Here is a 23,159-nt window from a genome sequence, read left to right on the forward strand (position 1 = left end):
ACCTTCCTAATATTGAGTTGCACTCCCTTTTGCCCTCAGAACAACCTCAATTCGTCGGGGGAAGGGACTCTACAAGGTGTTGAAAGCGTTCCACAGGGATGCTGGCCCATGTTGACTCCAATGCTTCCCACAATTGTCAAGTTGGCTGGCTGTCCATTTTTGATACACACAGGAAACTGTTGAGCGTGAAAAACCTGGCACCTACTACCATACCCCATTTAAAGGCACTTAAAAATTTTATCTTGCCCATTCACCCTCTGAATGGCAGACATACACAATCTGTCTCAAGGCTTTAAAATCCTTCTTTAACCTGTCTTCTCCCCTTCATCTTCACTGATTGAAGTGGATTTGGCATTCACCTGGTCAGTCTATGCAGTGCTTGATTTGGACTGAAATAGGTTCCGGTACTCATTTTGTGTGCCGGTACTGTTTATATTTAGGTGCAGGAGCGCCACAATACTTCTGAGCTAATATAATAGGAACAGGAGTTCAAGCAGTAGAACATTTGAGGTGCCAGTTCTCAGCTCTGGTGAGTTCCTGCCCAAGTCAAGCACTGAATCTATAGAATGTCATGGAAAGAGCTGATGTTCCTAATGTTTTGTATACTCAGTGTAGAAACCTTGATCACAAATAACACAGACAAGTAGCTTCTTACATGTGTGAATGACATTTTATTTGCATTGGTAGGTGAGGGAGAGATTGTCGAAGTGATCTTGAAGTTATTTTCTCACAGCCTGTGAACATACTATTCTGCACACTGTAATATACCTGAGCTTGACGGTCTGGCTAAAAGAAAACAACAGTAACAAGGAAGAATACTGGCCAAGGCTTGTGTTAACACACACAGAGACAACATGCCCCTAATTAGTTTAAGAGGCTTGACCTTTATCTTCCAAAAGAAGGGGGGGGGAAAAATGGTGTTTAAGGCAACCTTTTACTTGTCTGAAAATTACTAGTACACATTGTCAAATGAGCTCAATAACATTACACACAGAAATAAAGTCTGTTTTTCATTGATTCCGATGGTGAATTATAAGCAGACTGCAGGTATAGAGGCAAAAACGTACAGACAAATAAGATTAGGGCACAGTTAGAATATAATTTTGTCACATTGAAACTCCCCAATTCTCCCAAAACACTCAATTGCTGTACGTGGACCTGGCACAGGGCAGAATGTTCTACACAAAGAAAGTTGTTTGTAGATGTGTTACAAGGTGATTTAAAAATAATTTTAAGTAAAATTAAAACGTCCTTAGATTCTAGATATGAGCAAGCACAGACAACATCTTTAGCTTCCAATGAGAATGACTACATTTTTGGGGGACAAAAATCACATCAATACTTTTCAATAACACTTGGCATTTTCGTTGAGCATTCCTGAGACAAATGCAACACGACAGTATCTGAGGGCAGAGGTGCAACAGGACAATACAATAATAAAACAGGCACACAATTCAAAAGCAAGAAACTCTGCTGCTAAAAATGTAAATTATATGTTACACATTCAACTATTTAAAAGCAATATTAAACTGGATATACAGAATAGTATGCTTGATAAGCGCTAGCAAAACTGCATGTAGTGCCATAAGCACTGTGTAATGTCGGTGGCATTGGAGACAATGTATGCTTGAGCCATTTCAGGGAAGCAAGGCTTGAGACACTTATCTTTTCAAATGTGCAATACAATTTGTATCTTTATAAGAATTTGTTTTTAGTCATGTAGTTTATATCTGTAATATATTACATAAATCATCATCATTTGAATGTAATTGCAAGGTAATGTACCACCTTTGTAGGTTTGATAAGATACTGTATGCCAGATAAAACTTTTTGAAATAAAAGAACACTACAAATACCAACACCCTAATAGTTTGATATTTGTGAAACTGAAAAGTAAGGTTATGCAAATATTTCAAAATGATATGTACATTTAATAAAGACACGACACTTACGAAACAAAACTGAAAGCAGACTGACAACCTGTGTAAATCTCTTTCGATGCTGTACATTTCCTTGTAGAGAACAACTAACCAACAAACACACTATGTCAACACATGAAATGTTTGTTTTAAAGTTCAATAAGAAAATAACAATGATCATCATTAAATGAACAAGGTAGCACCTATTCAAGCCCCTTGCAGTCTTCTTGCCCTTATTTACCCTCTCTGGCACCGAGAAGAGCATTCAGTACATGTCCAATGTGACTATTCATTTCAGAAGAGACAAAGCATTATTTTTGTCCAGGAATGTTATTACTGTAACAAGATGAAATCAACACAAATTTCACAAAGCAGCGATGGACAATAACTTATTATTATCATCATCATTAACTCGTTATATTTAATTTATGCCCACATTCACTTGGCAGCACCTCTACTGGTAATAGCTCCATCCACATCATAGCTCCACACACATCCACCCCAACCCTGCCTCAACAAACACAAAAAACAGTCAAAGAGCAACAACTTACTAACTAACATGAAGAGAGAGAGAGAGAAAGAAAGAGCGATAGACAGCAATGGCGTCCGTGCCCTCACTGAAGGGTGGAGGGGGTCAGTGGCTTGATTCGGAAGACAAAGATGTGAAGATGGGAGGCGATCTGGTTGCAAACACTGACACAGTACCGCACCAAGTCAACGAAAGACAGGATCTGCAGGACGGAAAGCAGAAGAGGAGAAAATGAAGAGCCAGGAAACAAGATAACTTGATCAACACAACTGTACACAATGGATCCAGTGTGTAGATGGCTAGATGATGCCGAAGATAGAAGTATGAAAGGGTTTTGCGACTAGTTCCAAATAAACGTGGCATTAGACTGAAAACACGTGCCTCTGAAAAATGCACAGTAAGTCTTTATACCTTTCAGAGTGAAATACAATTAGTGTTGGGTATGATCAGACTGATGGTTCATTTCAAAGATACATGTTGTCATGTGAACGCATGCTGCAGATTGCATGCCCTCATGCATTGTTGCATAACTTCACCCTGGACTTGCTCAGATACTATAAACCTCTATGTCATGGAAATGTGCGTGTGTACTCACCAGCGCAATCCACAGCACCAGGTATTCATCAATAAAACTGTTGAAATACTGGTCCAGGAACAGCAGGCCTGGCCCCAGGAATGCTATATCATGGAGATGCATCTCACTCTTTGTCATATGTGCTACCTGAAACAAACAAGACACAGGCAACAGTCATGCTCCAATCAGCAAGCGCATTTACATTGATGACATTCATTTACGTCATAAACGTTCTTACATCCAAGCGCATTTACACAGGATGCACAGGAATTGCATTACACCAATTAGCAGCGCGCCACACTTACAACTAATTTGTTGGTGATCTTGGCCGACACGAAGCCAAAGGCCAGGATATAAACACAGGGGTGCTTCTCAAACAACTGGATTGCTGACTTCTTATAGATCATCATGGCCAGTATTATTACTGAGCCTATATGTAACACAGGAGACAGGACACTGGTTCCCTGGAGAAGAGAGAGACTGTATAATCAACGACATTAATAGGCCACAATGATACAGTATGTGAATGACATGGGAGTGCAGTTAGGGTGAAAGAAATCACACAGTAATGAATGCTGGTGTGTATAATCCACCATCACCTTAGGCCGAAACATTTGTGTTTTGTTTTCACCTTTCATTTATGCACTATGATTGTTTCGGCACCATGATGTCCTAATAAACATCTTGATTTTGCATTCAAGCCTCCGTTTTGGATTTATTCCTTTTTTTGACAGTGCGGGTTCTCCATCGCTTCCAGTATTCTTATTTAGAATTTTACGCACCTGGAACAGACACTATTCAGTAGTAAGGACCTTAAAAGAATGCAGAGGGCCTCATATAATTTGTGTATAACTAGGTGTCTTAACATACAGTACCTCCCGAAGGAAAACATATAAAGTAATTACTTCCATGTGACAAACGCTGATATCGCTCCGCCAACTGAACTGAACTGGGATCAGGTCCAACAGTCTTAACACACATCCTTCATTTCCTCTGAAGCTAATAGATAGCTCCGTAAAATGGATGAAACAAGTACACTAGCACTTAGGCATCAAGCTAGCTTCACCATCTCTAGAAGGTACATGGCAAAGCCTACATAGTGATTGTAAACTACCTTGTGTCAGTGTTGGTGAAGGAATTTGGGAGGACTGATGTCAGATTCCCCATAGGCATTTCTGTAGATCTTAAAGGACTGGAAATATGTGAGCAATACGGAGTCTATCAGGGCAAGGAGTGACTACCATTAAGTTGATATGCCCATCTAGATGAAGGTCAGGGACTAGGCTACAGGTCGATTTGGAATTGAGCGTGAGGGTCGACTTACTGCTATTGTGGATCCATTTTTGCCCTTACCTCCGGTAAATATAACCCGGAAGTAATTCGTACAGGAAAAGATGGCGCCTAAGAAAGTGCAGATGGCTGGAACTACTTTCATTTGGATGTTTATGACTGGGATCTGTGGAGGTGAGAGAGCAAGATATAATTTATTACAAAACAACAACCAGTCACCACCATTTGAGTGTACAGTACATTAAAACAGCTTTGAACATCGTTAGTAAGATGGGTACTTGTTAGTAAAACTGTTTCATTACTCAAAGTGAAATTGCATTTACTATGGTAAGAAATCACACTGCACAACAAATTAGAACATACCAATGCAGGCAACTCCACCGTTATATTAGCAGTGTTACCGTTTCAGTTTCAACATTCAGTAATGCCATTCATTTCAGTTACCAACAGACAATCAGTGGAGATTTGAGCCAATCACAATTACCAGTGACTGCCAGAAAGCGGATCCTCCCACAGCGGCCAGCAAATACATGATTATAATGAAGATTTGCACCTCAGTCACATCAATGCTGAGAGGAGCAGGCAGAGAGCAGAGGTTAGTCAAAAGTCATCAACTCTGTCCATAAGCACAGCGCCACACAGCTGCCCTATGGACCGTCTTCACCCAAACACTGTCCAACTGACCACAGCTCTCCCAACCAATCATGATGCACTAATAGCAAACATGTACACTACCGTTCAAAAGTTTGGGGTCACTTAGAAATGTCCTTGTTTTTGAAAGAAAAGGGAAAAAATGGTCCATTAAAAAAACATCAAATTGTTCAGAAATACAGTGTAGACATTGTTGTAAATTACTATTGTAGCTGGAAAGGGCTGATTCTGTATGGAATATCTACATAGGAGTATAGAGGCCCATTATCAGCAACCATCACTCCTGTGTTCCAATGGCACGTTGTGTTAGCTAATCCAAGTTTATCATTTTAAAAGGCTAATTGAGCATTAGAAAACCCTTTTGCAATTATGTTAGCACAGCTGAAACTGTTGCTCTGATTAAAGAAGCAATAAAATGGGCCTTCTTTAGACTTGTTGAGTATCTGGAGCATCAACATTTGTAGGTTCGATTACAGGCTCAAAATGTCCAGAAACAAAGAACTTTCTTCTGAGACTCATAAGTCTATTCTTGTTCTGAGAAATGATGGCTATTCCATGCAAGAAATTGCCAAGAAACTGAAGATCTCGTACAATGCTGTGTACTACTCCCTTCACAGAACAGCGCAAACTGGCTCTAACCAGAATAGAAAGAGGAGTGGGAGGCCCCGGTGCACAACTGAGCAAGAGGACAAGTACATTAGAGTGTCTAGTTTGAGAAACAGATGCTTCACAAGTCCTCAACTGGCTGCTTCATTAAATAGTACCCGCAAAACACCAGTCTCAACGTCAACATTAAGAGGCGACTCGGTGATGCTGGCCTTATAGGCAGTGTTGCAAAGAAAAAGCCATCTCTCAGACTGGCCAATAAAAATAAAAGATTAAGATGGGCAAAAGAACACACACACTGGACAGAGGAAGACTGGAAAAAAGTGTTATGGACAGACAAATCTAAGTCTGATGTGTTCGGATCACAAAGAAGAACATTCGTGACAAGCAGAAAAAATGAAAAGATGCTGGAGGAATGCTTGATCTGTCAAGCTTGGTGGAGGCAATGTGATGGTCTGGGGGTACTTTGGTGGTGGTAAAGTGGGAGATTTGTACAGGGTAAAAGGGATCTTGGAGAAGGAAGGCTATCACTCCATTTTGCAACGCCATGCCGTACCCTGTGGATGGCGCTTAATTGGAGCCAATTTCCTCCTACAACAGGACAATGACCCAAAGCACAGCTCCAAACTATGCAATAACTATTTAGGGAAGAACCAGTCAGCTGGTATTCTGTCTATAATGGAGTGGCCAGCACAGTCACCGGATCACAACCCTATTGAGCTGTTGTGGGAGCAGCTTGACCATATGGTATGTAAGAAGTGCCCATCAAGCCAATCCAACTTGTGGGAGGTGCTTCAGGAAGCATGGGGTGAAATCTCTTCAGATTACCTCAACAAATTGACAACTAGAATGCCAAAGGTCTGCAAGGCTGTAATTGCTGCAAATGGAGGATTCTTTGACGAAAGCAAAGTTTGAAGGACACCATTATTATTTCAATTAAAAATCACTATTTATAACCTTGTCAAAGTCTTGACTATATTTCCTATTCATTTTGCAACTCATTTCATGTATGTTTTCATGGAAAACAAGGACATTTCTAATCCCAAACTTTTGAACGGTAGTGTACGTTTCAATATTCCTTCAGTAGCATGAATTACTCCTTGTCACATGCTCCGTGAACAACAGGTGTGGACTAACAGTGAAATGCTTGCTTACGGGCCCTTCCCAACATTGCAGAAAGAAAGAAAATAGAGAAATAATAGAAAAGTAAAACCCGTAATAATAAAAGTAATAGATACACAATGAGTAACGATAACATAACGTGGCTATATACAAGGACACCTGTACCGAGGTACATATAACTAGGAATACAGTGACAGATATTAAACAGTAGCAGCAGTGTATGTGACGAGTCAAAAAAGGTTCATGCAAAAAGGGTCAATGCAGATAGGTAAATATTTAACCAAATAGCTACCCAGACTAACTATACTGAACAAAAATATAAAGCGACACATGTAAAGTGTTGGTTCCATGTTTCATGAGCTGAAAAAAAAACATCCCAGAAATGTTCCATTTGCACAAAAAGATTTCTCTCAAATTTGGTGCACAAATTTGTTTACATCCCTGTTAATAAGCATTTCTCCTTTGCCAAAGTAATCCATCCACCTGATAGGTGTGGTATATCAAGAAGCTGATTAAACATCATGCTCCTTACACAGGTGCACCTTGTGCTGGGGACAATAAAAGGCCACTCTAAAATGTGCAGTTTTGTCACACAACACAAGGACACAGATGTCTCAAGTTTTGAGGGAGCGTGCAATTGGCATTCTGACTGCAGGAATGTCCACCAGAGCTGTTACAAGAGAATATAATGTTAATTTCTCTACCATAAGCCAACTCCAATGTTGTTTTAGAGAATTTGGCAGTAGGTCCAACCGGCCTCACAACCACAGGTGGGGTTATGGTATAGGCAGGCTTAAGCTACAGACAACGAACACAATTGCATTTTATCGAGGGCAATTTGAATGCACAGAGTTACCGTGACGAGATCCTGAGGCCCATTGTCATTTTGCCATTCATCTGCCTCCATCACATCATGTTTCAGCATGATAATGCACAGCTCCATGTCGCAAGGATCTGTACACAATTGTCACAGTTCTTCCATGGCCTGCATACTCACCAGACATGTCACCCATTGAGCATGTTTGGGATGCTCTGGATTGACAGGGTGTTCCAGTTCCCGCCAATATCCATCAACTTCACACAGCCATTGAAGAGGACTGGGACAACATTCCACAGGCCACAATCAACAGCCTGATCAACTCTATGTGAAGGAGATGTGTTGCGCTGCATGATGCAAATGGTGGTCACACCAGATACTGACTGGTTTTCTGATCTATGCCCCTACCTTTTTTTAAAGGTATCTGTGACCAAGTCATGTGAAATACATAGAGTAGGGAATTCATTTATTTCAATTGACTGATTTCCTTATATGAACTGTAACTTGGTAAAATCTTTGAAATTGTTGCATGTTGCGTTTATTTTTTTGTTCAGTATAAATCTATTACTACAATTAACCCACTTTTCTCCCAACTCCCACTGTTGCCAACTCCCTCTCCTCTGAGTGCAGACACACTCACATGCCAAAGCGCAGGGTGCCAGAGACGTAGGTCTGCCAGTGTGCACAGTAGAACATGAACATGCCAGCGAAACAGCAGAAGAACATCCAGTCAGGGTTGGTGCCCAGCTGCACTGCTATACTGGTACCCAGGACCACAAACACTGAGAGAGAGAGGAAATAGAAGCACAGATTCAATGAAATCCTAATAGGGCAAACCCACAGACACACAGAGGGGCAGCTGTACCTGTGGAGAGGGAGTCACAGCCGTGGTCAAACAGTTCGCCCAGTGGAGAGCTACTATTGGTTCGTCTGGCCTGCTTCCCGTCAATGGCGTCCAATGACTGGTACACAAACAGGCCCACAGCACACAGAAGGTATGCCCACAGAGGTGCCTGAAGAAAAAGGAAGTCACAAAAATGGGGGACTTGGTGAATACTTATGACTTCCTTTCTCCCAATGGAGAAATATAAAATGTTTGGTTATGGTAGGGTAATTCCCACAATGCATTTAGAAGTTGTGTTCTTTGAGAACCAGTGGATATTATCATCAATAGTGCATCATCTGACATAAAATATGATCTTCTGGCAGATGTAGGCCACAGCTACACAAAGGACAGATGTTTGTGAACTTGTATAGTTTGTTTCCCTCTCAACAGCTTTGGAACACTGCAGAGCTTGGTCCTTCATTAGCAAATCAGCACGGAGAGAGTTTCACAGCATCATCAATGTTGTCTGCCTTCATTTCCTGTTCTGTACTCACTGGGTCTATGATGAGCTGACAGCAGCTTATACACTGACTAAAACCAACTGGAATATGACACGGCCTACAATTTACAGGCTTGCCAATTTGGCATTCATATAAATAACCCTGTTATTGCAGAGTGGCACAATCTGGCTCATACCCCGATACATTCCGCTTTGTTATTCATTCAGGCCCTCCGACCAAAAACAGGGATTTGGGGAGTGGGGCATGGGGGATGTCGAAAAGTAGAGCAGGGTGGAAAGATCTACCGACTGCCTCTGTGTTCTCATGAAACGTGATTAGGAATTGAAAACGGCGTGAGAAATCTAACAAGGGCTGTGAAACTAAGAGTCCCTACAGCAAGTATACTTTCTGTTCAAACACGACACGGTGAGAAACTCAGCCAAGAGAACATGACAACCTGTATCAGCTGCACCGTTTACTCAATACGCCTGACATTTCCAGTCATTTAGCAAACGCTCTTATCCAGAGCGACTTACAGAAAGCAACGAGCGCATCGATTTTCATACTGGTCCCCCGGTGGGAATCGAACCCACAACCCTGGCGTTGCAAGCGCCATTATACAACTGAGCCACATGGGACCCACATAGACTCCTATAGAGCACTAATACACCCACAGCCACGGGGCAGTCTGTCCTTAACGATCCGGACCTGGGCCATCAGAAAACAGGACACTGACTACTGCAGCATGTTAAGGGAATACAATTTTCTCTGGGCTGTGAAACAGTGCTGCCACTAATGTTTTCGCATCCTGTTAACATAACTGTGACCTGTGATGTCAAGTGTCGAATCCTTCTTACAACAATGAGCATGGACAGGAAGAGGAGGAGGTCGAGAACTAGAGACCGAGCACTATTTATAGAAAGGGAAAACAAAGCCACGCCCGGCAGATCCTCCTAATTACACCCCTAACTAACTACTCTAACCAACCTTTTAGCTGCTGCCTGTTAAGACCATAGACTGCTTTAGCAGCACAGGGTGACACTAAAGCAGTGCTCTTCAATCCTGCCTCCTGGAGACTCACAGGCTGTGCAGGCTTTTGTTCCATCCCAGCACTGGATTCAACTAATCAACTAATTATCAAACCCTTGATCATTTGAAAAATCAGGTGTGTTACGGCTGGGCAGGAACAGAAACCTGCACAACCTACGGGCTTCCAGGACCAGGATAGAATAACACCGGCATTAAAAGAGACCCCTAAGACGAGGCCGTGTTTTGCCTTGCAGATAACGCTCGGCCTACTTTTGGAAGTTATTTGTGGATTCAATTCAACGGTCAAAATATACAGTTAGCTGCTAGCTGGGAAAGCTGGAATTCTTATCAATATTATAAGGTTAATACATGTTTTCTTCCATGGTTAGACTGGCCTTTCTATGATAAAATAAGTAGAGACTAAGTCCAGTCCACACTAGTGTTGTGGACTGGACTTGTAGGGAAACAGCCAGAGCTAAACCCACAAAGCACATGGTGGTCTATGGACAAACAAAATGCATTATACTGCATTGGGCTGTTTGGTAATGGCTCTTGTATACAAAGTACTCATTTGAACGTAATCTAATTCCATGTACTTTGAAGTCTGATATCACCAATTACATTCCCTTGTGGGAAGTTACTCTAGGCGTTCGGATCTAGAGGGAAACTACTAAGCTTAACAGTTTGCATGTTTTGCTGTGTCCCCTCTATTCCCTGTCCTTAGCATGCACTCATCTCTGCTGGTGTGGTGTGTGGGCCGGGAAGGGGGCTGGGGAACGTGGAATCAGGTGCAGACTAGCTGTAACCTGAGAGCTATGGGCACGGGGTGTTCATCCAGAACAGAAAACCTGAGCTATACCAAAACTCTCCTCGACAGCAGAGAGAGGGGAAACAAACAAAAGAGACCCGCGAAAATGGTTGCTAATAGAAGAAGAAAAACAGCCACGGAACCTTGAGACAGAACAACTGACCTTAATGCGTTTCCAAAACAGCTGGGCAATACAGTAGCTTCACTGTTCATTCATCTGACTGTCTGCGATGGAAGCTTCTCTCTGTCGGTCTGTCTGTCTGGACAGGTAAATACCATATGGTAGCACTTTACTTGAACCCTCAAACTGTACCTGTCCACGGCACTAAGCCAGTGTTCGGATCTTATTTTCAGAGTAAATAACTCCCGGACACTAGAGAAGCTCAACCAAGTTGAATTCTTCCCAAAGGGTCGACACAGCTGTATTCATACCAAAGACATGGCTTCCCCCGTGGTGGTATTCATACCCCACTTTGGGTGGCGCCTCCTCCTCATCTCTGAACGTTGCATCCTTCTCGCTAAGCAGGGAACTAAGTGATGTGAGCCTTCAATGGTTTCTCCCCTTATCAGGACTGTCACAAATGATTGCAGGGTAAACACTCGTCCCCTCCCAAGCTTCATTATGGCACCCCTCATGTCTCCTTTGTAACTAATGTTCCTATACTCTGAGTATAACAATGTTTAAAGTTTACCCCAGAATCCAACACCAGGCAGTGTACAACCAACCAGTTCAGTGGCTGTGGGGCAGTACAGTAGACACTATCTGAATAGGTGCCATATCGTTGCCATTGTTACCTGTTCAGTGGCGGTGGGGCAGTAGTAGACCAGCACCAGGGTGGTGAATACGTTGGTGGCCAGGCCCACGATGGTGATGAGGTTGGGGGCGATCCAGGCTGGCACGCGGCCCACCAGCCACTCCCAGTAGCGCTGCATCAGAGGCTCCAGCAGGGAGCGACCTGCACTGCTGTACCTGTAGAGGGGGAACGAGTGGAGTATCCCGGAAAGAAGGTTTACCAAATTCAGGATTCCCTGAACATATTCTGGCTTCTTTTAACCAGATTAAGGGAGTCTGGGATTTCTTGGTTCCGGAACGGCTGCTTCTCGTTTAAATTACTAGGTGAAGCGAAGCGCAGATTGGTTGACCTGACAACTGGCGCGTACGCGTAACATTCAAAAGGGTAATTATGTCGAGGACAGAAAAAAAAAACGATAGAAGACCGAGAACAATATTTCACAAGTCTAGAACAACAAACAACTGTAACAAACAACGAATACGTTCCCATATTTACCCAAAGAATTAATACACCGACCGCCACAAAATCCAGAGTGAGCCTGGCAGAAAATTGCAGACCGATTCAATGCGGAAGTGAAATGGCACAATTCCAATATGTAATAGGCCGAGCTTATACACATGGGTGATTAGTAAGAACGTTTTCACTTTACAGAGCACTTTTATGGCAACGCGGGTGATATTACATGTCAAGGCTATAACCTAACATGTAAGCCTGTGTCACAATTGCAGTGGTAGGCCCATTCCATATCCTATGTTGGAGGAATGATAATTGATTGACTACAGAGTTCTTTTCATGACAACACGGGCAACAATGTGTTCTGTTTAGTTGTAACTATAAACTAATCAAAATAAAGGAAGTCGCACACTCCATATATAAACTCCCAGAAATTGAATGGGTATTTACCAACGTTTCGGCATCACTGATCCTTCCTCAGGGTAATGTCATGAATACTTGAACCAGGTTATGTAGACGAACAGTGCAATTAGTGAAACCAATGACAATAGTGAGGGGTGTGACATTAGTTTAGTTGTAACCCCCATTGGGAGTCCCAGATCATTTGACCAAAGAAGTAAGAAAGAAATGATTTGGTTTGGTGAAAGTGTAGTATTCAATCTCTACCTGTGTGTTCATACTTAATAAGATTGTATATTCGCATAGTCTCCTTCATTTGGTCCAGAGGGTCTTTGAATGGGGGATGTGTGTCCCATCTATAGCGTCAATCACGTTTGGAAAACCTGCGAGATGAATTAGGCAGTTTTCTACTTTTTATCATGTTGCCTAGGCTTATTCATTTGAGATTAGCAAAGTATCGCTAGCAGTCAACTGACTGCAGCCTACTCTACCTGCAATCCTGTAAAAGTCCTACTTGATTACATGGACAGCTTGATGGCCAGGGAATGCAGCAAAGACGTAAAAAAAAAAAAAATCTCTACACACAGTTGCCTTGCCAAATCGTTCAGCATTCCCCACATTGTACAGGAAACTTAGTGGGTTGAGTATGTTGGCCAGATATACATTGAGTGGACAAAACATTAGGAACACACGCTCTTTTCATGACATAGACGGATCAGCGTTATCCAGGTGAAAGATATGATCCCTTATTGAGGTCACTTGTTAAATTCTCTTCAATCAGTGTAGCTGAAGGGAAGGACAGGTTAAAGGATTTTTAAGCCTTGACACAATTGAGACATGGATTGTGTGTGTGTGTGCCATTGAGGGTGAATGGGAAAGACAAAATATTTAAGTGCCTTTGAACGGGGTATGGTAGTAGGTGCAGGGCGCACCGGTTTGAGTAAAGAACTGCAACGCTTCTGGGTTTTCACGCTCAACAGTTTCCCGTGTGTATCAAGAATGGTCCACCACCCAAAGGACAGCCAGCTAACATGACACAACTGTGGGAAGCATCAAATCGAATTTTATTGGTCACATACATGTGTTTAGCAGATGTTATTGTGGGTGTAGCGAAATGCTTGTGTTTCTAGCTCCGATAGTGCAGTAATATCTAACAATTTCACAACATATAACCAACACACACAAATCTAAGTAAAGGAATGGAATTTAAAATATTGGTGTCAATATGGGCCTGCATCCCTGTGGAAGGCTTGACACCGACGAATTGAGGCTGTTCTGGGGGCAAAAGGGGGTGCAACTCAATATTAGGAAGATGTTCCTAACGTTTTGTACACCTCAGTGTATGATTGATTGTGCGGAAAAACGATAACATTCCAAAATAAAATCTTCTGAATGATCTAAAGGATGTATTCGAGGTCCAATAATTTGTTCCCTTTGTAATGCACGGCGAACAATGCAGGCTCCGATGACAATTGGATTTTCCGCAAAGGGACAGGCCATATTGACGGACAAGAATCTGATTGGCGGAGAAGCCCAGTTTCTATATACTCAGACAGGCTAATATCAAGCTTACCTAGTAGGTAGCAGGTTTGCTTCAGAGAATTCGTTGCTACGGTTTCTGATCAGGCTATACATCAATCTCTCTTTCTGGAACCAGAAATTCTGAGTTTGCTCAAATAATCCAGCTTTCTGGAATAACCCTCTGTACCAGACAGCAGGGACAAGAATCCATCAACCAGGTTTAAGAATTCACAAACAGGAGCTTTTTAATCTCAAAATGTTTGATGCAGGGATGCATATAGGAATCGGCCGATATTAGCTAAAAATGCGGCCCGATGTCTAGTTTAAAGCCAATGTGCAAAACCGATGTCAAAGCTGACTTGCATACCTATAACGTAGGTAGATGACGTAATGACAGCACAAAAAAATATAGCGCTACACGTGCAACACAGCATTCCTAACCTAGCCCACAATGTCTGCTGTGTGGATCGAGCAGTGAACAAGTGGAGCAGTCCTTGAAAGAGTAAGATTTCAGCGAGACAACTCAAAGGCAAAATCCATTAACGCCAAGATAATAGAATTCATTGCCCTTGACAATCAACCGTTCTCTGTCGTGGATGATGTTGGCTTTCGCCGACTGGTCGAGCACCTCGAGCCCCGGGTACATACTACCAAGTAGGTGCTATTTTTCAGATGTTGCCCTACCGGAGTTACACAGTATTGTTGAAAACACACATCCATGAGCTACTTGCTATGGGCGTCACTGCTATTAGCTTCCCGACTGACGTTTGGACCAGCGATGTCAGCCCCATGAGCATGCTGAGTCTGACAGCAACAAGGATTTCCTACTGAGGAAAGCCGTATTACATACTCAAGAATGTGCTGGTTCTCATACCGCTGCTGTTATTTCAATGGCATTTGCGAACATGTTTGAAACTTGGCAACATGAACACACTCCTAGCTCCATTCGAACAACTGACTCGAGAAATAAGCTCATCAACTGCGTCTGCAGCAGACGTGATACCCTCTGTCATGGCATTGAAACGCCTGCTCAACAAAACTGCAGACAGACCGTTAACTTGGAAAAGTACTCTACTAGAGACTGTGAACAAGCGATTCGGTGGCATTCTCTCGGAGCCTCTTTACTGTGTCGCCACCATGCTCGATGCGAGGTACAAGGACCGCTACTTCGATGCAGACAAGAAACAGGGTTTATGTGAAATGTAACATACACAGCTGGACAAGATGGAAATGGACACAGTGACAGTGCGCACCGAGGAAGAGAGGCCACGGACAGACAGAGCTGAAACTTCACTGCTTGACATGTATGATGAAATCCTGGTTGAGAATGAAACGACTGAACAAATGAACAACGAAACAGCACAGCAAGTAAGTGAAAGAAATAGGTTTTGATTATGTTTTACTGGTAATGGGGACATGTAAATGCCAACAAAATAACTTTTGGGTCAGTGTGTGTTTCAACTATTTAACTGTACTAGAATGCTTAAAAGGCCGCTAAAATGTAAAATATTGGTTATCGGTATCGGGTTTTTTGGCAAGGAAAATATCGGATATCGGACAAAAATGTTAAATTGGTGCATCCCTATTTTGATGTAATGACAAGTATAAAACACATACCACATGATCATCAGATCAAAGGTAAATATTTGATTTTTCTATCACAGTACCTGTGCTCCTCCAGTCTCTTCAGCTGGTGGCGGTTGAGCGGGGGAGACGGCAGCTCAATCAGTCTGCGCAGGGCTCCAGGGGCCAGGCAGCAGGCTGTCTCCATGCCGACACCCTGCCTAGGATCCCTCTCCCTCTCCCTGAGTGTGCCTCGGCATGTCCGAAAACCCCCCTGCTGCTGCTGGTACCCGGTGACGTTCATGGCCCTGCTAGCGCTGTGCCCTCTGCCTCAGGCTGCCTCAGCCTCTGGCTCTGCCTCCCCCCGCCGCTCGCTGGGGCTGGGGATCCACAGTGGGGCCGCACACTGAGGGGTGGAAGAGGAGAGAACAGGTAATGTGAGGTTGGCTTACATGTAGGCTATGGTGCTGAAATGGGACTTGGAATTCAGTTTGGTCTAGTAGTTCTCTCTTGCCAGTTGCTTCTTAACTGTTTTACTGAAGTAATTTCATTTCACGTAAGTTCTCATTTGAGTGAAAGTGAGCGAGAGGAAGGAAGGATGTGGTGGAAAAGCAAGAAAAAAGGGTTGAGAATGAAAGTGAGAATAAGAATGAACCCTAGGACCCCGCCGTGTTATCTATTGTCATACGCACACAAGTGCACGAGTATGTTCCTCTTCACCCAGTTCTGAGTTATAAAACACTGCGCAGCCGCAGTCTTAAAGACGTGATGGGGCAGGATATGGCAGGTCCTGCCGTCACACTCCACTAAACATGAGGCTTCTCAAACAAATCTTAGCCCATAGAGATCCTATTAAATTACAAGAGGGGCCATGTCATTAACCGTCAATGTTCCAGAATGACCAGAATTGGAGAAAAAAAATGGACTCATATTGGTCAGGGAGAATTCCAAACCAGTCTAATTGGAATGAATGGCAGTAGAGACATAATCCAATTTTACTTATGCAGGAAAATAAAAGACATATGTTATACTTACATGCTGATCACTCCACTTGCGTCGTGTGCGTTGCAAAATAAATGTATACATACGTTATTCAATCATTGCACCCACACTGCTCGCCGCGCCAACGAGTGTCTGCATTGCCAAGCGCTAAAATAGAAGTCAGTTCTATTTGTGACGCTGAACGCTGTGAAAGTCCTGCCTCTCCCATCTCCTCACTGGTTTATAGAAGCAAACACCCACGTGCCATCTTCATTGGGTAAACCCACGTGGGTGATTGAAAGATGAACTGAGGTTGGTCGTGGAAATACTATGAAAGTTAGATGCCAATCGCCATATAAAGTCCAAAGAAGAAAAGGCCTGGAAGGAAGAGAGATGACTAGAAACGATTCGTTTGACCATTTTATGTGTGGATTAATTGTCGGAGTAGAGGACCTTGTGCATTTCAGGTAAAATAACAACTCAGCATTTATATCCCAGGATAAATTAACTAGCAACAGATAGGACAAATTAGCTAGCAACTGCAAGCTAGCAAGCTAAATTGCCATAAATTGCCTAAATTGCCATTGCTTTCATGCTTTTCGACCTGTCCCCAAATTAATATAATTGGTTCAGAGTTTGTTTTGATATTTTAACCTGCGTGTCGTGATCACGTTTGGTGTGGGGGGACAAAATAAATTTGTGCACCATGGTGCACGTCCAGTCTGGGCATGGTGTAAAGCAGTAAGGCCCAATGGGGTGTGGTATATGGCGCAACGCGCAGTGCCTTGACACAGCCCTTAGCCGTGGTATATTGGCTATATATCACAAACCCCCGAGGTGCCTTATTAGTATTATAAACTGGTTACCAATGTAATTAGAGCAGGTAAAATAAATGTTTTGTCATACTCGCGGAATATGGTCTGACTTACCATGGCTGTCAGGCAATCAGCATTCAGGGCTCAAACTACCCAGTTTATAACATAAATTACGTAATATAATTATTGTCAAGCTAAAAGTCATAATTATAAATACAGTTTATACAGGTTTTATGCACATTTTCTGTATAAATCACCCTTTAAAATATATTATTTGACACAATATCTTATCACAGCACTGGCAAACTATGGTTGACTAACTCCCTGAATAAAATGGCTGACCTTTATCCCATCATAAGAAGGTTCATTTCCATTCTATTATTCTTATTCTGTATCTTAGCCACTGAGAATGCCGGCCCATATCATTGGAGTCACAACCTGCGCAAAGTAACCACAGAAATCCTCTACAACAGTGGATCCTAAAGTTTTGGAAAGTGGTCAGACCCATTTCTTTTATGACCCACTGACCAAAGATTTCTTAAACAACGTTGGCCAATGTGCAATTTTGCAGACCACGCATGCATGTGTCAGTCAGTTTCTCCCTTAGACATCTTGTTGTTTAAAGTAAAGCAGCAAATGTAACGTTATCTGATGCAGAAACAGTCAGACCCCAGGTCATTCCCAACAGGCTAGTTTCCACTTGCAACGTTAGCACCTACAGTTTGGACACAACTACTCATTCAAGGGTTATTTATTTATTTTTCACTATTTTCTACATTGTAGAATAATAGAGAAGACATCAAAACTATGAAATAACACATATGGAATAATATAGTAACCAAAAAAAAGTGTTAAACAAATCAAAGTATATTTTATATTTGAGAATCTTCAAAATAGCCACCCTTTGCCTTGATGACAGCTTTGCACACTCTTGGCATTCCCTCAACCAGCTTCATGAGGTAGTCACCTGGAAAGCAATTCAATTAACAGGTGTGCCTTGTTAAAAGTTCATTAGTGGAATTTATTTCCTTCTTAATGTGTCGGAGCCAATCAGTTGTGTTGTGACAAAGTAGAGGTGGTATACAGAAGAGAGTCCTATTTGGTAAAATACCAAGTCCAAATTATGGCAAGAACAGCTCAAATAAGCAAAGAGAAACGACAGTCCATCATTACTTTAAGACATGGTCAGTCAATCTGGAAAATGTCAAGAACTTTGAAAGTTTCTTTAAGTGCAATCGCAAAAACCATCAAGCGCTATGATGAAACTGGCTCTCAAGAAGACCCAGCGTTACGTCTGCTGCAGAGGATAAGTTCATTAAAGTTACCAGCCTCAGAAATTGCATCCCAAATAAATGCTTCAGACTTCAAGTAACAGACACATCTCAACATCAACTGTTCAGAGAATGCGTGAATCAGGCCTTCATGGTCAAATTGCTGCAAAGAAACCACTACTAAAGGACACCAATAAGAAGAGACTTGCTTGGAACAAGAAACACGAGCAATGGACATTAGACCGGTGGAAATATGTCCTTTGGTCTGATGAGTCCAAATGTAAGATTTTTGGTTCCAACCGCCATGTCTTGTGAGATGCAGAGTAAGTGAACGAATGATCTTTGCATGTGTGGTTCCCTCCGTGAAGCATGGAGGAGGAGGTGTGATGGTGTGGGGGTGCTTTGCTGGTGACGCTGTCATGATTTATTTAGAATTCAAGTCACACTTAACCAGCATGGCTACCACAGCATTCTGCAGCGATACGCCATCCCATCTGGTTTGCGCTTATTGGGACTATCATTTGTTTTCAACAGGACAATGACCCAACACACCTCCAGGCTGTGTAAGGGCTATTTGACCAAGGAGAGTGATGGAGCGCTGCATCAGATGACCTGGACTCCACAATCACCCGATATCAACCCAATTGAGATGGTTTGGGATGAGTTGAACCACAGAGTGAAGGAAAAGCAGCCAACAAGTGTTCAGTATGTGGGTACTCTTTCAAGACTGTTGGAAAATCATTCCAGGTGAAGCTGGTTGAGAGAATGCCAAGTGTCCAAAGCGTGACTATGTTGGAAAATCATTCCAGGTGAAGCTGGTTGAGAGAATGCCAAGTGTCCAAAGCGTGACTATTTTGAAGAATATCAAATACATTTTGATTTGTTTTACACTTTTTTGATTACTACATGATTCCATGTGTTATTTCATAGTTGATGTCTTCTCTATTATTCTACAATGTAGAAAAGTCAAAATTAAGAAAAACTCTTGAATGAGTAGGTGTCCAAACTTTTGATTGGTACTGTATATCAGTCAACAAGTAATGCAAAGTAACTGAGTTTGATACTGACATCAATGAATATAAAAAGGGAAGATCAATGGGAATGGACAGCATTCATATGCAATACAACTGTGTTACAACTCTTAAACCTGTCTCGAAGCGGCTAGTGATTTCTCTGCTGTCCCACTAAATGACAGGCACTTACAAAAAAAATATATATATATATATATATATATATATATATGACAGGCAGGCAGGCAGTCTGTGGAACGGTGGCATCCCGGCTAAAACTGGCTAGCTAGCCAACTAGCAAATGACAACATGACACAAAGCTACTTCACATGATTTCCCTCGATGAATTTACAATGTAACTGTCAATGTTTCCCCAGCCGATCTCTAGAAATACATCCGTTAATTTGCCACTGCTGTACAAAAAAAATGCACCCTTCCCCCACCATCACAATGACAGCTAGCTGACTACAGTAGTTAGCAGCGGGCTAGCAGTTTGCCAAGGAACCACTGACCTGGCGAGTAAACAGGACAGCAGGGTGTCGAGGCACTTCACAGTGCGTTGAATGACTGACTCGTTGGTAGGGTTGTTGCAGCAGTCTTACAGTTTACGGCGTATAAAGGGTGGGAAAGCCCTCAGCGAACGTTACGACAGGCAGGACTCATAACACGTCGGCTACCACTCCAATGTCCGAATGGGGTCCGTGCTATCCGGGATCCTTGGGAAGTCTCTACCCCCATGAAGTTGAAATGTAAAACGGGTAAGGGTTATGGTTAGGGTAGGGATGTCCCAAAGCTTCCGGATAGCACTGACCGTCCCACTGGATAGCTGATCCTAACATTAGCTAGTCGTTCTTTTTGAACGGATATTTTTGGTCGGGAACCGAATCGCATCGGTGAAAGCCAGAAAGCGACCTTTATTCGGCTCCCTGATTTACATACAGCTTCTGCTCTTTTTTTTTTAAGCTCAAAACAACGATTAACTGCAGATATATTACAAAATAATTATACAATGAGAGTGAATCCTCACTGCAGAAACAATAAATAGTTAGGAGAGTGCTTCATTCTGGTTTAAACTCATTTTTGCAGTGCATTAAAAATACACTTTTTTGTATTTATTTTTTTACAGGTGATCTAATAATTTGTCCAGGTAAAAAAGTATTAGTACGCTCTTTTCACGATCTGGCATAAATGGTACCCTACTTTTTGGCTTTGCATTGGAGATTTGCAATTTTTCCTTGGTTCAAGATCGACTTTTAAGCATTTTGAACAAATCCATTTGGGAGCTGAACTGAAATGCTTGGGACGTCCCTATCCCCCATTGAAATTGAAATGTAAAATGGGTTGGGTTAGGATAGGTTATTGTAGGGACATTCCAAGGATTCCAGATAAGCACTAACCGGGACTGGTTAGCTAATGCTAACATTAGCTACTGTCAGAAAAATGCAATCTGGGATCCTTGGGATCCCCATTGACGTTGACATTTAAAATTGGTTAAGGTTAGGGGTTAAGATTATGGACGTCTCAAAGGATCCCTGGTAGCAATAACCGTCAGGAAAAACACCGGTCACTTCCGTTGCAGTCGAGGACCCCAGCGCGAGGTGCGTTCAAGAGCATCAATTCCAACCTGTATGTTTGAACTTGTGTGAAAAGAGCATTTACAAATAATGTCACAACTTAGTTCGAGATGGAATAGGGGCGTGCCTCAGAGATATCTGCTGATTTAACAGTTAGCTACTAACCTGCGTCCAAACAAAATTGTATTTCAAGGTTGCTTAGCGCAGACGTATAGGACATCGCTGCCACCTAGTGTACTTCTACGTTAAAGTAACTATCCAGTGTTTCCAGATGTCTATAAAGTATGATCAATAATTCATTACAATATGAGAGAAATGATTTTCCTTCCAATGTTTTATTTGGTGTGGGTGTATTTTTATTTTTTTGATCCCCATTAGACGACGCCAATGGAAACAGCTAGTCTTACTGCGGTCCGACACAACGAAAAATACATTACAGACAAAAGACCTTACAATTGACACACATTTAAAAACATGAACATGTAGTGTGTGTGCATCTATCAGTTACACATACATGTCAGTACATACACACAACAAGCAGGTCACATGGGGGAAGAGGCATTGTGCCGTGAGGTGTTGCTTTATTTTTTAAACCAGTTTTGCTGTTCACTTGCGCTATATAAGATGGAAAAGGGAGTTCCAGGCACTCATGGCTCTGTATAATACTGTACGTTACCTTGAATTTGTTCTGGACCTGGGGACTGTGATAAGACCCCTGGTGGCATGTCTGGTGGGGGTAAGTGTGTGTGTGTCAGTGTTGGATGTAAGTTGGAAATTCCAAATTGTTTGCTGAGCCAACACATTAACGTTTCTTATAGAAACATGAAGTGACGCAGTCAGTCTTTCTTCAACTCTTAGCCAAGAGAGACTGGCATGCATTGTATTAATATTAGCCCGCTGCTTACAATCACTAGCGGTTCCAATTTTGGACCACCTTGTGCCCCCCCCCCCCAAATGTGGAGTATGAAATACATTTTACATAACTAATTTTTGCTATCTTTCTTTTTTTTACATCCGTTATTAGACAGTGGCAACGATGATGATTATGAACATGGTCTTTTGCCTGCTAATGCCTGCAATGCAGTGAAGAAAACGATATGACAACAATAACATCTAATGTAACTGGCACCTCTAACAGTACCACTGGCCCCAGCTTGCCCCCCACCAGTTGAAATGGTCTACAACCGCCACTGCTTACAATGAAGAGCAAGACGTGCGGCTCGGTTCTGGGCCAAGTGCATCTTAACTGGGTCTTTCTTTGCAGCACTTGGCCAAATGACTGAACAATAATCAGGATCAGATACAATTAGAGCTTGCAGAACATGTTATGTGGGGTGTGGTGTCAAAAAAGCAGAGCATCTCTTTATTACAGACAGACCTCTCTCCCCATCGAATCTATATGCTTTGCGCATGATAGTTTACGATCCATGGTAACACCAAGTAATTTGGTTTAGTTTTTACCTTTAGCAGACGCTCTTATCCAGAGCTGTAAGTCGCTCTGGATAAGAGTGCATACATTTTCTGACTTTTTTATCTTTCATACTGGTTCCCCATTGGAATTGAACTCACAACCCTAACTGAGCAACACAGGACTTGTCTCCTCAACTTCTTCAACAGCCACACCATTCATTACCAGATTCAGCTGAGGTCTGAAAATAATCGATCTTTAAAATGTTTTACGTGAGTAGACCGCTGATTGGCCAGCTCACATCATCCTCTAATGAGGTAATAGATACAAGTTTGAGGTGGGGCTTTTGAAGTGTTTTTTCCCCCTCCAATTTATGCTTTGGCCACAAATATGAGTATAGGATGAGCCAACAACATTATTTGGGTATGAGTAACAGAATATTAACTTTTAAAAGTGAGATTTTCACTGGACAGTTACTTTAATGTAGGATTAAGTATGGATGAAACAGTGGCACACAGTTCACCTGTGACCTACACTCATAAAACAAATGATCATATGTTGATATGATGTAGGTGAATGTCAAAGGGTGACAAATATGCCACTTTTCGAAAGCTATGAATATTAGACTATATTTACAGGAATCTTATGGGTTACTTAACATAGAAGGGTATGAGGGGTGGAGGTGATAGTTGAAAGTGA

The 23,159-nt window shown here is 42.2% G+C and overlaps 1 protein-coding gene across 1 annotated transcript; it reads right to left on the reverse strand.

Annotated features, from left to right (window-relative positions):
* Window positions 1–648: 648 nt before the first annotated feature.
* LOC115208147 (choline/ethanolaminephosphotransferase 1) lies at window positions 649–20,211 on the reverse strand. The gene is made up of 10 exons (XM_029775992.1): window positions 19,991–20,211; window positions 15,506–15,807; window positions 11,467–11,641; window positions 8,374–8,521; window positions 8,149–8,290; window positions 4,797–4,881; window positions 4,347–4,478; window positions 3,328–3,486; window positions 3,044–3,169; window positions 649–2,650 (listed from the first exon to the last, which is right to left on the reverse strand). The coding sequence occupies exons 2-10, from the start codon at window positions 15,703–15,705 to the stop codon at window positions 2,534–2,536; spliced, it is 1,284 nt and encodes a 427-aa protein (XP_029631852.1). The 5' UTR covers window positions 15,706–15,807; window positions 19,991–20,211; the 3' UTR covers window positions 649–2,533.
* Window positions 20,212–23,159: the final 2,948 nt, after the last annotated feature.

The sequence above is a fragment of the Salmo trutta genome, chromosome 14, assembly GCF_901001165.1.
Source record: "Salmo trutta chromosome 14, fSalTru1.1, whole genome shotgun sequence".
NCBI classification, from domain to species: domain Eukaryota; kingdom Metazoa; phylum Chordata; class Actinopteri; order Salmoniformes; family Salmonidae; genus Salmo; species Salmo trutta.